This window comes from Siphateles boraxobius, unplaced genomic scaffold (genome assembly GCF_051911475.1).
Source record: "Siphateles boraxobius isolate OS27281-9 unplaced genomic scaffold, OSU_SipBor_1 8, whole genome shotgun sequence".
In the NCBI taxonomy this organism is placed as follows: Eukaryota; Metazoa; Chordata; class Actinopteri; order Cypriniformes; family Leuciscidae; genus Siphateles; species Siphateles boraxobius.
In genome coordinates, this window is record NW_027509208.1 from 27,335,525 (window position 1) to 27,348,923 (window position 13,399).

Consider the following 13,399-nt stretch of genomic DNA (forward strand, 5'->3'; position numbering starts at 1 on the left):
TATTTATTTATTTTTCCACGTTAAGCGTTTTAAAATGTTTTAGTGATTTAAATGTTGCAGTAGGTGCAGTATGTTCGTTTTTCTTCTTTTGAAATGGAAAATTTAAGTTTTGCTCTCCATGTCTCCACATCAGTCGGTGACCAAAAACTATGAATTGTCAAGTCAAGTCACCTTTATTTATAAAGCGCTTTATACAATATAGATTGCTTCAAAGCAGCTTTACTGGGATAACAGGAAAATAATGATTCAATGCAAACAGTTAAATTCTGCAACTCTAAAAAGAAAAGTGTGTTATTGTTCAATTCAAGTCAGTTCAATGACAGTAAAGTTCATCATTCAGCTACAAAGCAGCTAAACAGTCGTGTCATCATCGAATTGTGACCCATACTGAATGACATACAAGCGAAAATGTATTGTGCATTACACCTTGTTTTCTAGTTTTAAAGCCCCTTTTGTCCCAGTAGCCTACTCAATAACTGGAATATCACTCAAACACTCAATATGAATAAGTTCTCTTTAATAAACATTTTAGAGAAAAGCTGGCAGACATTTTACATTTAGTGCAACAAGAACTCATGGTTTTGTGGGACAAATAATACAATTCATCTCACAAATATTCCACATAAAAACAATAAATTGTCACCATGAAAAGAATATATGCAATTAAAAATGTTACAGAATTATTAACATAGATAATTCAAGAAATTCTACTCCCATCAACAATATTCAGAATGATAAATACAGCTTGTGAATAACAAATAAAACAAAAAGACTATTACAATATCTTAAAAATCCTGAATATAAAATTCTCTGATTGTAGAAGACCATTTTTAAGGAATGATAAAAGTCCCATATCTAATTTACAAACTCTCTCGCCATTTCACAAACACACACTTGAGTCTCAATGTAACATAATACACTAATTCTAAATATCCATATTAAAAAGAAACACCTTGATCATTAAGACCTGAGATAAAAAGACTTGGTTCAGTGACCAAGCATGTAATATGGCTTCAGGTTCAGGTCAGAAACCTGTAACTGAGTACTTTTGACAAGAGAATGATTCACCCGTCCTAAACTACAGCCAGCCTAGTAGATCTGAGTGGCAGACCATAATGTTTTAAAGATTCTGGTGTCATGCTTTGGCAGTGGTGCTGTTGTAGACCATCTGTTGGTCTTCACTGTAAGCCCCTGGAGGACCGCTGGTGGCCACAGGCTGATGCTGATGGTTTTTTCTCCTGTTCTTGAGGAAAAAGTAACCCAACACAGCCAGAACGGCCAAGATGCCCACGACCAACACCACAGCCAGGGCAACAGAAGCTGAGGGAGGAGAAAAGACAATCCAGAACATGACCTGCGTGAACTCGTACACAAGATCTAAAAGTCACTATAATAATAAAATAATGATAGTTGTGCTGCAAAACAAAAACAAATCAACAAAAAAACTTTAACCAATATTCTCTCTTGCTTCCTAGCAAAATATATTCATATTTTTAAAACAAGATACATTTGCAAAATTAATGCAAGCAGCAAAATTGGGTAATGTTTTACTTGAAGGCTTGATGTGTTATGCATTATAAAAGGTATTCATAACACATGTTGTAATTAATTATAAATAATTGTAACCAAAGTTAAAATGTATTATAATTTTTGCAGATTCATTGTCACATCTAAAATTGGTTGTTTGTCTACTTTTAATGCATTTTACTTTCTAAAAATGTGACAATAAATAGATAAATATTGTAATGTATTTTAGCTGGGGCTACAATTATTCATGAGATCGTACAATGCAATGCATTATAAGGCATAATTAATACATTAAAATACTTTTATAATGCATTATATATTAAGGCTAAGTAAAGTGTTACCCAAAATTACGACAAAAGACGTAGGAAAATATCTTGATTTAGGTTTTAAGTATAAAAATAAAAAAATAAAAAAGTATTTATTCTTAAAACATTAAAAAAAGCAATGAGGCACAGGAGTATTATTTTAGGGTATATATAGGAAAATCTAAAGGAAGATGTATGTAAATAAGATGATTAGATGTTACCTGACTGGCTTTCCCCTAGTTCCTCATCAACCCTTGAAAACACTCCTCTGGCAAACACGTCTTTTTCTACAAAGATAGACATCAGAAATATACATAAAATCCATACTTCAGCCATCATCACTGATATATCAGTCTTGAGCACTCTTCATACCTGTGACACCTGAGCAGTTGCTCATGCATGTGTCTGTTGTATCAAAGTTGTTCTCATTACCATCACAGCCACCATAGGTGAATTTATGACACTTTTTGTTGAGAGGGTCATAGTACCAGTGAGTTATGCTGGCTCGACATGGGCCCGTTAGAGGAGGATCTGTGCAGTGGGCTGTTCCATCACAATAGGAGAACAGGATTAAAGATTATGAAGAAATAAGCAATCCGTTTCATGCACAAACTGTTGGTGGGATAGCAAAAATAAAAAATATTAACTGTGGATAAATTAAAACCTCTAAGATCGATAATAATGAGCAAAAATAAAAAAATAAAGGCATAGTCCACCCAAAATTCCACTATGCAATAGCTCTCATATCTCATTAGCCCTTACACATCATCAAAATGTTGTGATGAGAGAAAATGAATAGCTTTTAGCATTCAAACGTTTGCTCAATGCATGTAAACTAAAGACACTACTTCATAAACTAGGCAAATGTGGAGAGGAAAATTTGGTCCATTCAATCAAATTGCACCAAAAGCCTTGTACTATCTTGTTTTATCTTTCTGTGTTTTTGCCTTTATTGCTGCTTGAAAGATTTTATTATGTAGACAAGAATAGCCAGGATTTTCAACAAAATTTCTTCTGTGTTCCATAAAAGAAAGAAAAATTATAAAAGTTTCCAAATGACATGAGATGGAGTTAATATGGTGGTTTAAATTTGAGTGAATTTCAATTATACATTAAAGGTGCAATAGGTGATCTGGGAAATGCTAACTTTATCCTGCTAGCATTGAACGCATACAATCCCGCCTTATGCAAACCGCCGTCCAAAGCCTTGCCTCCTCAAAAACACACATGAACACACACAGACCAGAAGAGAGACAACGTTATTGGATTACATCACGTGTCATTCACCGATGAGAAAAATTTACAGTTCAGTGAGTAACCCAATACTACAATCAGTTTTGGGAAAGTTCACTTTCTACATGAACTAGTTCAACGTTCCGTTCACAAATTTTAAAATGAACTAGTTCAGTTCATAATTCATACTTTAAAATTTTGAACTAGTTCATAGTTCTTTTTTTCCATATGTTGCTGCAAGCTATTATTTTTCAAAATTATTGCCACAGCCCCTATAGAACCACAGACAGCAATTATTTTATCGGCGGACAAAGTTTGCACAAAAATGTAAGATTTTTCCCATCCTCACCGACCTTGTCATAAAACTCTTTAAATGATTTATTATATTTAAATGATCATACGACGCCTCCTTGCTGCTTTTTGTTTTGATTAGGCATGCGGCGTTGCGACACTGATATCTGGTGTTGCCAGATTTGGTGTTTTATCCGCTACATATTAAGGCCCGTTTACGGTGTGTTTTAGCCGGGTTTTCGCCTGGAAGGCTCTATAGAAATCTGGCACCCTATTGAACGAAGGTAAACTCAGAGAGCGTGCCGTTCACAGAAAACAGAATAAACGAGTTCACAGTAACGTTCATCAGGCAGTAATACAGTACGTTCATTTCACGTTCGCCCAAAATTTGAACGAGTTCATGAACTATCGTTCAATAAACGCATTCAGGCACAACACTGACTACAATAACGTTTGCCTGCCATTCTCGCTCTGTCCACACAGTGTATGTGAAACACACTGATGATGTATGATGTCTGTGTGAACAGGCTGCGCAGTGGTGTGAAAACACACTTGACTGACAGGGAACGTTATTATTTCCTTCGGAACAAATGCAATGATTGAACAAACACATTATGGTCCTAAGACTTCCACAGACGATATATATATATATATATATTTATAAAAAGTCGCCAAATGAGGAGATTTTCAACCAAAAAATTCTGTAGAGAATCACCTATTGCACCTTTAATGACCAAATAAGGCTGCTGGTGTGTAAAGGCTGTGCTGTGACAAGCCGAAGTCAAAGATCTAGTGGAGAGGAAAGAGGACTGTGTTGTCATCTCGAGTCGGCTGAGTCTGCAACACACCGCAAAGACTACAGGCAACTGACAACTAGCATGTATTGTATGTAATGAAAGAACTGTTAGCCAGTATCAATAGTCTACATTCTTCATTCAAAAAGAGAAACCCAAACTAGGACAACACAATAAACAAAGCAGCACTTGCGAAAATATTTGCATATCGGAATGCTCAGGTAAAATGACATAAAATTATAACAGCCTTCTGTGCGGTGTCTGCACAGCCAATCTGAGTCCTCCCTCTCACTGATGCCGATTCAACACGCTCAACTGGACAAAGCTAACCTGACAGACACTCATCGATGGCCCACCATTGGCAATACAATTGCAATTTCTCAGCACTAGATAAAACTCACCCTTTTCATTCACCCCAATCTCAAGAAGTCGACTCAGGCTTTTATTCACTAAAAAGTAAAAGAAGTAAATTTAGAAACAGAGTACATGTCATGAGGGGTGTGTGTGTGTGTGTGTGTGTGTGTGTGTGTGTGTGTGTGTGTGTGTGTGTGTGTGTGTGTGTGTAGTCTCACATTGCTCACAGTTGTTCTCATCAGAACCGTCGCTGCATTGCTGCTGTCCATCACACTCAAACTCGTTCTTCACACAGCAGCCATTGGAGCATTTAAACTGCTCTTCTCCACATGGAGAACAGTCTGTATCACACACAGACAAAAACACAGACTGAGGCGAGCAACACACTCTGGGGGAAGTTTTTGGCAGGGGGAGATAGAAAGCAAACATACCTTCCGTAGCCACCTTTCTCGTATCTCCACCAGGGATTACTGCAGACAGACAACATTTGAGAAGACATTACTCTCTGATGGTCTATGAGAGATTGAGGATTTAATGAAAGGAAATGTCTTAAAGGATTAAAGGAACATAATCTAATGATTTCTGTGAGGACAAATCCTAATGCCACACCATACAATGGCATTAAAGAAAACAGTGTCCTTTCAACATTGTTGCAGCAGTTTGTCTATTCCAAGCAGAAGATGCCCCTGAACACAAAGCGAGACCCATACAGATGTTTTGTGTGGATGAACTTGCCAGGCCTGCAGAAGTCATAGACACGAACCCCAACAGGCCCATTTACCCAAGGCCAGTGCCTGACCTCACTGAAGCACTGGTGTAGAAATGTCTCAGCTTGGAAAGACCAAAAGAGTGTAAACTGCTATAGAAGCAAAAGGAGGGAATAATGCTTTTTGCAATGCTTTTAAAATTAAAGGGATAAATATAAAGGGATACCAAAAATTTAAAAAGTCCATTAAATGAAAGTATAGGGGACCTTTTTTGACACATCAAAAACATGTAAACCCCAGTTGATGAATGGATGCCTTCTGAAATAAAACAACAGGGGTGTGTGTGTTAGAAAAATCGAACCTAAATTTTACAACTATAATCCACCAATTCTGGCCAACTGTTAAAATGCAAGTTCTAGAGTCCATAGTTGATGCCAGTGATGCAGCACAAAGTTCGCAACGCGTTAAAGTTTACGACAAGCGTGATCCCATGGGTAGTGAGTTGTCGGACAGACTTCTGAGGCAGCGTAAAGGTTTAATTATCTACATCAAAATAGAGAGAGCTTTGGTGAAATCTGAACGAATATTTAATTACTGTGTAATGTTCCTGTTCGAGCAAAAAAAAGATCTGCAAGGTTACAAAGCTCAAAGTCCATTCCAAAGGGAGACATTTTATTTAACAAAATCCACATAACATCACTTGGAAATCAAAAGTGAAATACATTGTATTTTATAGGCATTTAGTGGGCGGTACTTATATCTCATAAGCCCAATACAATGCATGCCTGCCTTAGTCGAACTTGATGACTGCAGCCACCAACAACACGTTCTCAGTAAAGAATCCAGTTGTAGATACATCCAAGTCTCCTGGTCTTCGCTTCTGAGATTGGTTCTGAGATCCATCAAGAAATGAACAAAACCTAACAGCATTTCCCAACTCACACAACACATAGTACCACCATCGACAACATAGTACCTTAGCCCTCAATACCAACAACCTCCTCAGCATCTGGAATCACTGTATATATCAACCAACTGGTAATTATACTTGAATGTGTATGCGAAGCGAGTTTATTGTAGCGGCGGCGATGCGTACGTTGAGTTTGAAAGAACAAGTGCTATGGGTCTTGTGTGCACCCGGACCATAACGGCAACAGAGGAGAGGCAAATTAAAATGTGTGTGTGTGTGTGTGTGCACGTGTCAGAGCCAACGCCATCCAGTGGCCAGATCAGGTCTCCTTCACAAAGTGTAGTATTTTTAAAATATAAAAAATATTAGTATTTTTCTCCCACACACCTATTGTTTTGCTTCAGAAGACATTGATTCATCAACTGGGGTCACATGGTTTCTTTGTGCATAATTTTTGAGGTATCAGCTTTGAGGTACCCATCCATTTGGGTAGAGATGGATTATTTTTTTCTTAAAATCTCTTGTATACATTTGGGACGGCATGAAAGCTAGTAAATGATGAGAAAATTTTCAAGTTGGGGTGGTGAATCTTTTTAACTGTGCAAGACACTTGCATCAGTGAGGTTGCCGCTCCTCTAATCACAAAGGTGTTCTGGAAGGCTTCAGTAAAGGGACCAGCCAAGGTGACTTCTTCTCCAAAGTCACTAAACTATTTCTTTATGAACCCACTTTGTGCACAGGGGTAATATCACTTTGGAACAGAAAAGGACCTGGAGCAAACAAAGTTGAAAGCACAAAATTCTCTAAAATGTCTGCATGGCTATATAGAGTAGCTGAACCAAAACTAATTTTTGCACTCATATTCTGTAATATTTTCTGTTAACACAAAACATTTTTTCATTTGTGGCAGCTCTTACAATTAAATATTCTGCAGGTTTAATGTCATGCTGTATGGGAATCAGACAAAATTAATTTCAATGTGAACCAACCTGAACCACTGACGCCACATTTGATTCAAGAACTGCAGAGTTAAAGATAATCAGTCCCACTTTATATTTGATGTCTTTAACTACTATGTACTAACATTTAAGTTAATAATTTGATACAATGCACTTAGTGTACACATACATGTTTTTAAATTATACTTCTATTATTATAATTAACAGTATGTAATTACAGCTGTAAATAATATCTGTATGTACATCTATAATTACACTTCCCTTACCTTTAACCCACCCTTAAACCTAACCATACCATCAATCCTGTCCTAAACCGTAGCCCACCTTAATAAAATCAAGATTTTTATAATACAACATAAATACATAAGTACATTGTACTTATTTTTTGATGCAAGTACATAGTAGTTAAAAACACCTGATATAAAGTGCGACCAGATAATTAAACACCATTTCATTCAATTTTCAGAAGAGTTGAAAAGTAGTATGGACTATTTGATGATGCTTTTATTATAGTGTGACAGTTAATAGGTCTATTAACTGTCATTGTGAAGTAAATAGTCAAGTGAAGATTCTTCAAATTTCTCTTTAGGTGTTTCCATGGGGGATAAAAAAAACAGCATACATATTTGTGTAAGCACAAATAAATAAGGACAGTTTTCATTTTAAGGTATTCCTTTAAACCTTCAGTTCAACACTGCCACAATACAATGAGATATGCATTACCTGTGATGTTTCTACAGGCATTTAAACACTCCCGTTCTGAGAGATAGTTGTTGTTATTGTCCTTACAACCTCCAAAGACGAACTGTTCACACTTGCTGGATGCAGCGTTGTAATGCCAACGAGTGAAAGCACCTTTGCAGGGTCCCGCCTTTTTAGGGGTCACACAGTTATCTAGTGAGAAGAAATAAAATAGAACATGACATAAGTCATGAATAGAGTCATGACATAAGAACAGCAGAAATTTTATTTTTCATTTTCCTGAATAGCTGTTGGTGGCCACTGGCCCAATTCAAAACCCTCCATGGACAGTTTCTTTTACGTTCATGTGTGGCATTTTATTTTGTGAATAAAATGTATGTTTAAGTTCAGTTGGTTCACACCTCCTTATTGCTCACATTATGAACAATGTTACAGACTAATTTACACCTTTCATTAACAAATCTCTTTTGGATAGTACTTTAAGCCGAATATAGTTTAGAGCTTTTATACCTTCAGTTGTGCAAACTTAACAATTTTCCTCATTTTAAAAAGAACTGAGGCATATTTAAAAATGCTTTCTGTAATTTCTTGCATTTTGTTCTTTACAAACCCCTCAGTTAAGGATTTTAAAAAAGATTAGAAATTAATGTTGAAAAAAGTTCAAAACCAAACTGAAAGAAATGAGATTCCAAAAGTAAATCAATGAAATATCATAAATAAAAACATTGTGGATTAACTTGGGTGAGCAGATCACAGCATCATTGTGTCTGTTGTCTTTATCACAGTGCAAGAGCAGAATAAAAAGAAAAATATTCAACAGCACATTTTATTTACCTTGTAGAGTAATAATACGATTATTTGCAGGGTACATCACATGTAATTTACATTGCAAATGTGTTTTCATATCTCTATTCAGCTTTTACATTTACATCTTCCATAAATGTGGCCAGCATCTTACCATCTGAAGCAGCTCTTCAATAAAACATGCTGCGGGTTTGACATCATTACCTTATTGACATCCAACCTGCAACACTGATGCCATATTCGGTTTGAGAACTACAACAGACATGAAGAAAAACAAATTCCAATCTGTTCCTCACACAAAGACTTTAAAAGTTGTATTGGCCTACTGTGTGCGCATAATTGTGCGAATTTCTGATATTTTTCCTACCATTTTCCCAACTCCAAACCACATCAATCTTAAAAATTACTCTTAAGATTGTATATAATCATTCAGTATGTAATTGTTCATGAGGAAAGGTGTGGCTTAAAAGTGAAAACCACCTTACATTTAGATTTGCATAATTATTAGACAGGTAAAGAGTTAATTGACACTGAAAAGTCCAGTATTCTGAAACGCCCAAGAGAAGAATGCAACACTTAATTTCAAAATTGAGCCATGGCCATTGACAAAGAAATGCTTTATTAGGTCCAAAAATAAATAAATAAAAATAACTATGATCAATTTCAATGGCACATTAAGTTTAATTGACATTGACATAGAACTCATGCTTAAAGGATTAGTTCCATTTAAAAAAACTTTTGCTGGTAATATACTCACCCCCATGTCATCCAAGATGTCCATGTCTTTCTTTCTTCAGTCGAAAAGAAATTAAGGTTTTTGATGAAAACATTCTAGGTTTTTTCTCCATATAATGTCATCTACATGTCATCACTAGGATCTGTCATTCAGAAACATGTTTTTTCCTGTCACTGGTATGCTGACGACACACAACTCTACCTCTCATTCCAACCAGACGATCCAACGGTATATGCTCGCATCTCAGCCTGCCTCAACTAAACCTTGCAAAGACAGAGCTGCTTGTGGTCCTGACCAACCCAACACCACATCACAACTTCTCCATTCAGCTAGGCTCATCATCCATAACTCCATCAAGGTCAGCCAGGAACCTTGGAGTTGTGATTGATGATCAATTGAACTTCCCAAACCACATTGCTAGATCTGCCCGGTCCTGCAGATTTGCCTTTTACAACATTTGGAGGATCAGACACTTCCTATCAGAACATGCTACACAACTCCTTGTCCAAGCGCTTGTTCTATCCAGACTGGACTTGTCATGCTCTTCTGGCTGGTCTTCCAGCTTGCTCTGTCAAACCTCTGCAACTGATCCAGAATGCTGCAGCCAGAGTGGTCTTTAACGAGCCGAACAGAGCACACGTCACTCCTCTCCTCACAAAATTGCACTGGTTGCTTTGCCGCTCACATCAAATTTAAGGCACTAATGCTTGCCTACAGAACAACCTCTGCTCCCTTTTACCTAAACTCATTACTCCAGACTTACGTGCCATCCAGAAGTGAACGTCGCCTCGTGGTTCCATCTCAAAGAGGCACAAAATCACTTTCACGGACCTTTACCTTGACTGATCCTTGCTGGAGGAATGACCTGCCTAACTCAACCCGAGCTGCTGAGTCCGTAGCCATTTTCAAGATACGGCTGAAGACCATTGTTTTTCAGCAACACTTGATCCATTTATACTAACAATTTCTTTCTTTTACTTTATTTTCTCTTCTATATCTATTTTTTTTATTACGTATACTGCACTAAGACTAAACTGAAGGGTCACAGCACTTACATATGGTCGTCCTATTGTTAGTTTAAGCGTCTGCTAAATGATTAAATGTAAATGTTATTGTTTTTTTTTATTGATCGCAATTAAAGTATAAGAGCCCAAAAACTGAGCCAGGACATGTAAAATTTCAACAGGTCACACCGAAAAGTATAACCAGCCAGATAAGCAGATGAGTTAATAGATGTTAGTCATTAACAAAAAAATACTTAAGGTCTCCATTTATAGGTGAAAGCAGCCAGGAAATGGTTCACTCCACCAATAAGGACCGGTGGGGGTGAAGTTGTGATCTCAGGTAAAAATCTTGCAATGATCATCAAAATGGTTGGAGAATGTGACACCTGGGTTCAAGCCTCTCACCTTAAACTACATCAACCAGCCTTAGCAACCCCACGCAGCATAAAGTGAGGGATCAAGGGCATGCTAGTAATGACCTTAACTCGCCAACGAGGGAAAGCATGCATTTACATTTATGCATTTGGCAGACACTTTTATCCAAAGCATTGCATTTCAAAGTACACATTTACATTCTTATCAGTTCTTGCTTTCCTTGGGAATCGAACCCATGTCCTTGGCATTGCAAGCTGATCAACACACCTGGAAGAAGATGTTAACCAACTAATGGTTTAACTTTAACAGATTAATCCATGTTATTTGATAATTTTAATTGATCCAATCAAACTATGGGGCAGAGTATTGATAAATATAAATCTCACAATTTGATTAGTTAATGATGCATTGGAAAATATTTCAGGTATACGTAAATTCTAAAGCGGACACTCAACTGAGACTGCCCTCTTCTCAGTATTTGAAGCACTAAGACTGGCAAGAGCAGCTTCCAAATCCTCAGTTCTCATCCTGCTGGATCTGTCTACTGCCTTTGACACAGTTAACCACCAGATCCTCCAGTCAATCCTAAAGATGAAGGGCATCTCAGGAACCGCACTCCAATGGTTCAAGTCTTACCTCTCAAGTAGGTCCTTTTGGGTGTCGTGGAGGGGTGTGGTGTCTAAGACCCAATATCTAGCTATAGGGGTGCCGCAGGGCTCAGTGCTTGTACCACTTCTCTTCTCCATCTACATGACATCACTAGGATCTGTGATTCAGAAACATGGCTTTTCCGATCACTCCTACACTGATGACACACAACTCTACCTCTCATTCCAGCCTGATTATCCGACGGTAGCTGCTCGAATCTCACCCTGCCTGACAGACATTTCTGGCTGGAGGAAGGACCACAACCTTCAACTAAACATTGCGAAGACAGAGCTACTTGTGGTTCCGGCCAACCAATCACTTCATCACAACTTCCTCATTCAGCTAGGCTCATCATCCATAACTCAATCAAAGTCAACCAGGAACCTTGGGGTTGTAATTGATGATCAATTGAACGTCACAGACCACATTGTGACGACATGTAGATTTGCCTTGCTCAACATTTGGAGGATCAGGCCCTTCCTATCAGAGCATGCAACACAACTCCTTGTCCAAGCACTTGTTCTATCGAGACTTGACTATTGTAACGCTCTCCTGGCTGGTCTTCCAGCTTGCACTGTCAAACCTCTGCAACTGATCCAGCATGCTGCAGCCAGAGTGGTCTTTGATGAGCTGAGGAGAGCACACGTCACTCCTCTCCTCACAAAATTAGACTGGTTGCCAGCTGCTGCTCGCATTAAATTCAAGTCACTGACATTTGCCTACAGAACAACCACTGGCTCTGCTCCCTTTTACCTAAACTCATTACTTCAGACTTATGTTCCATCCAGAAACTTGCGCTCTGCAAGCGAACGTCGTCTTGTGTTGCCATCTCAAAGAGGCACAAAATCTCTCTCACGGACTTTTACCATGACTGTTCCCTGTTGGTGGAATGATCTGCCTAACTCAACCAGAGCTGCTGAGTCCATAGCCACTTTCAAGAAACAGCTGAAGACGCAGCTTTTTAGGCAGCACTTGATCCAGTAATACTAACGCTTTTTCTATTCTTTTTTTTTTTTTGTTTATTTACTGCGTTTAGTTTAAACTGAGAGGGGTCATAGCACGTGCATATTGATGTCCAACTGTTAGTTTAACAGCTTCTATTGTTCTCATTTGTAAGTCGCTTTGGATAAAGCGTCTGCTAAATGAATAAATGTAAATGTAAATTGAAAAGAGATAAATCACTCAATGCTGTAGAATATAGGGACTCTCTCTAGGTAAATTTATAATAAAAATAATAAATTATCTAGGGATTATTATAGAATTAACTTGAGGTTTTCAAAATCCTAATACAGACATTACAACCATGGATGCTCCAATTTGTTAATATTTGCAACAGCTGTTCTCTAAATAAGAGAGTAGTTATGTTCCCATTTGCTCAAATAGCAAATGAAAAACTCCACAATAGTGTTTTGACGACTTTCAAAAAGAGTAAAAATAGAGAGAGAGATTGATAATGGCAGTCAGAAGAGAGAAAGCTGTCAACTTTACGGTCACCACAGCCAACTGTATTAGAAACACCCTCACAGCAGCTTTAACTGTTTTTTTGTAATTTGATGCAAAGGTAATATTATACCAAGTATAGTGATAAATGTGCATAAATGTTTTTTTTATGAAAATATTAAAACTTTACAGGATTTACGATGCTGAGGACTGTTAAAACGCATCATGAGTCAGTAAAAAAGGTCTGAAAATTCTTGTGTAATCCGATTAAAGCTCACTATACAGGGAAAAAAAAGAAAAGAAAATTGGACTAACCCTGTGAAGTATGCAATTGGTTTACAGAAAAAAACAACCCATGTTTATAAGAACTCTTTCGAGTTGTGAGATTATAATACAACCTGCAAATTGACATAGGTGATTGATTTGTAAGGGAAACATTTCATTTCTAGATTATTGTTAGTTGTATGGCCAAATTTCCAACACCGTGGCCACCCCTGGCCGACTCCTGGCCACCCCACTGGCCACCCCAATGGCTAGTATAAATTTTAGTAGCATCAGTTATGCATTTCATAAATAAGTTCAAAATATTCTTTAGTAAGAGAAGACGGGG

The 13,399-nt window shown here is 37.6% G+C and overlaps 1 protein-coding gene across 2 annotated transcripts in view; it reads right to left on the bottom strand.

The window, feature by feature from the left end:
• Positions 1–496: 496 nt before the first annotated feature.
• The window catches only part of spint1b (serine peptidase inhibitor, Kunitz type 1 b), a 36,291-nt gene continuing 23,388 nt past the window's right edge, over positions 497–13,399 (bottom strand). The window contains exons 4-10 of one of the 2 annotated variants that reach the window (XM_077220239.1): positions 7,804–7,974; positions 4,936–4,974; positions 4,723–4,845; positions 4,552–4,599; positions 2,205–2,375; positions 2,054–2,119; positions 497–1,320 (exon numbers count right to left, since the gene is read on the bottom strand). In XM_077220239.1, the coding sequence (XP_077076354.1) occupies positions 1,136–1,320; positions 2,054–2,119; positions 2,205–2,375; positions 4,552–4,599; positions 4,723–4,845; positions 4,936–4,974; positions 7,804–7,974 (803 nt within the window). In that variant the 3' untranslated portion in view covers positions 497–1,135. The remainder of the gene's footprint in view (positions 1,321–2,053; positions 2,120–2,204; positions 2,376–4,551; positions 4,600–4,722; positions 4,846–4,935; positions 4,975–7,803; positions 7,975–13,399) is intronic. The other variant, XM_077220238.1, reaches the window with a different exon arrangement.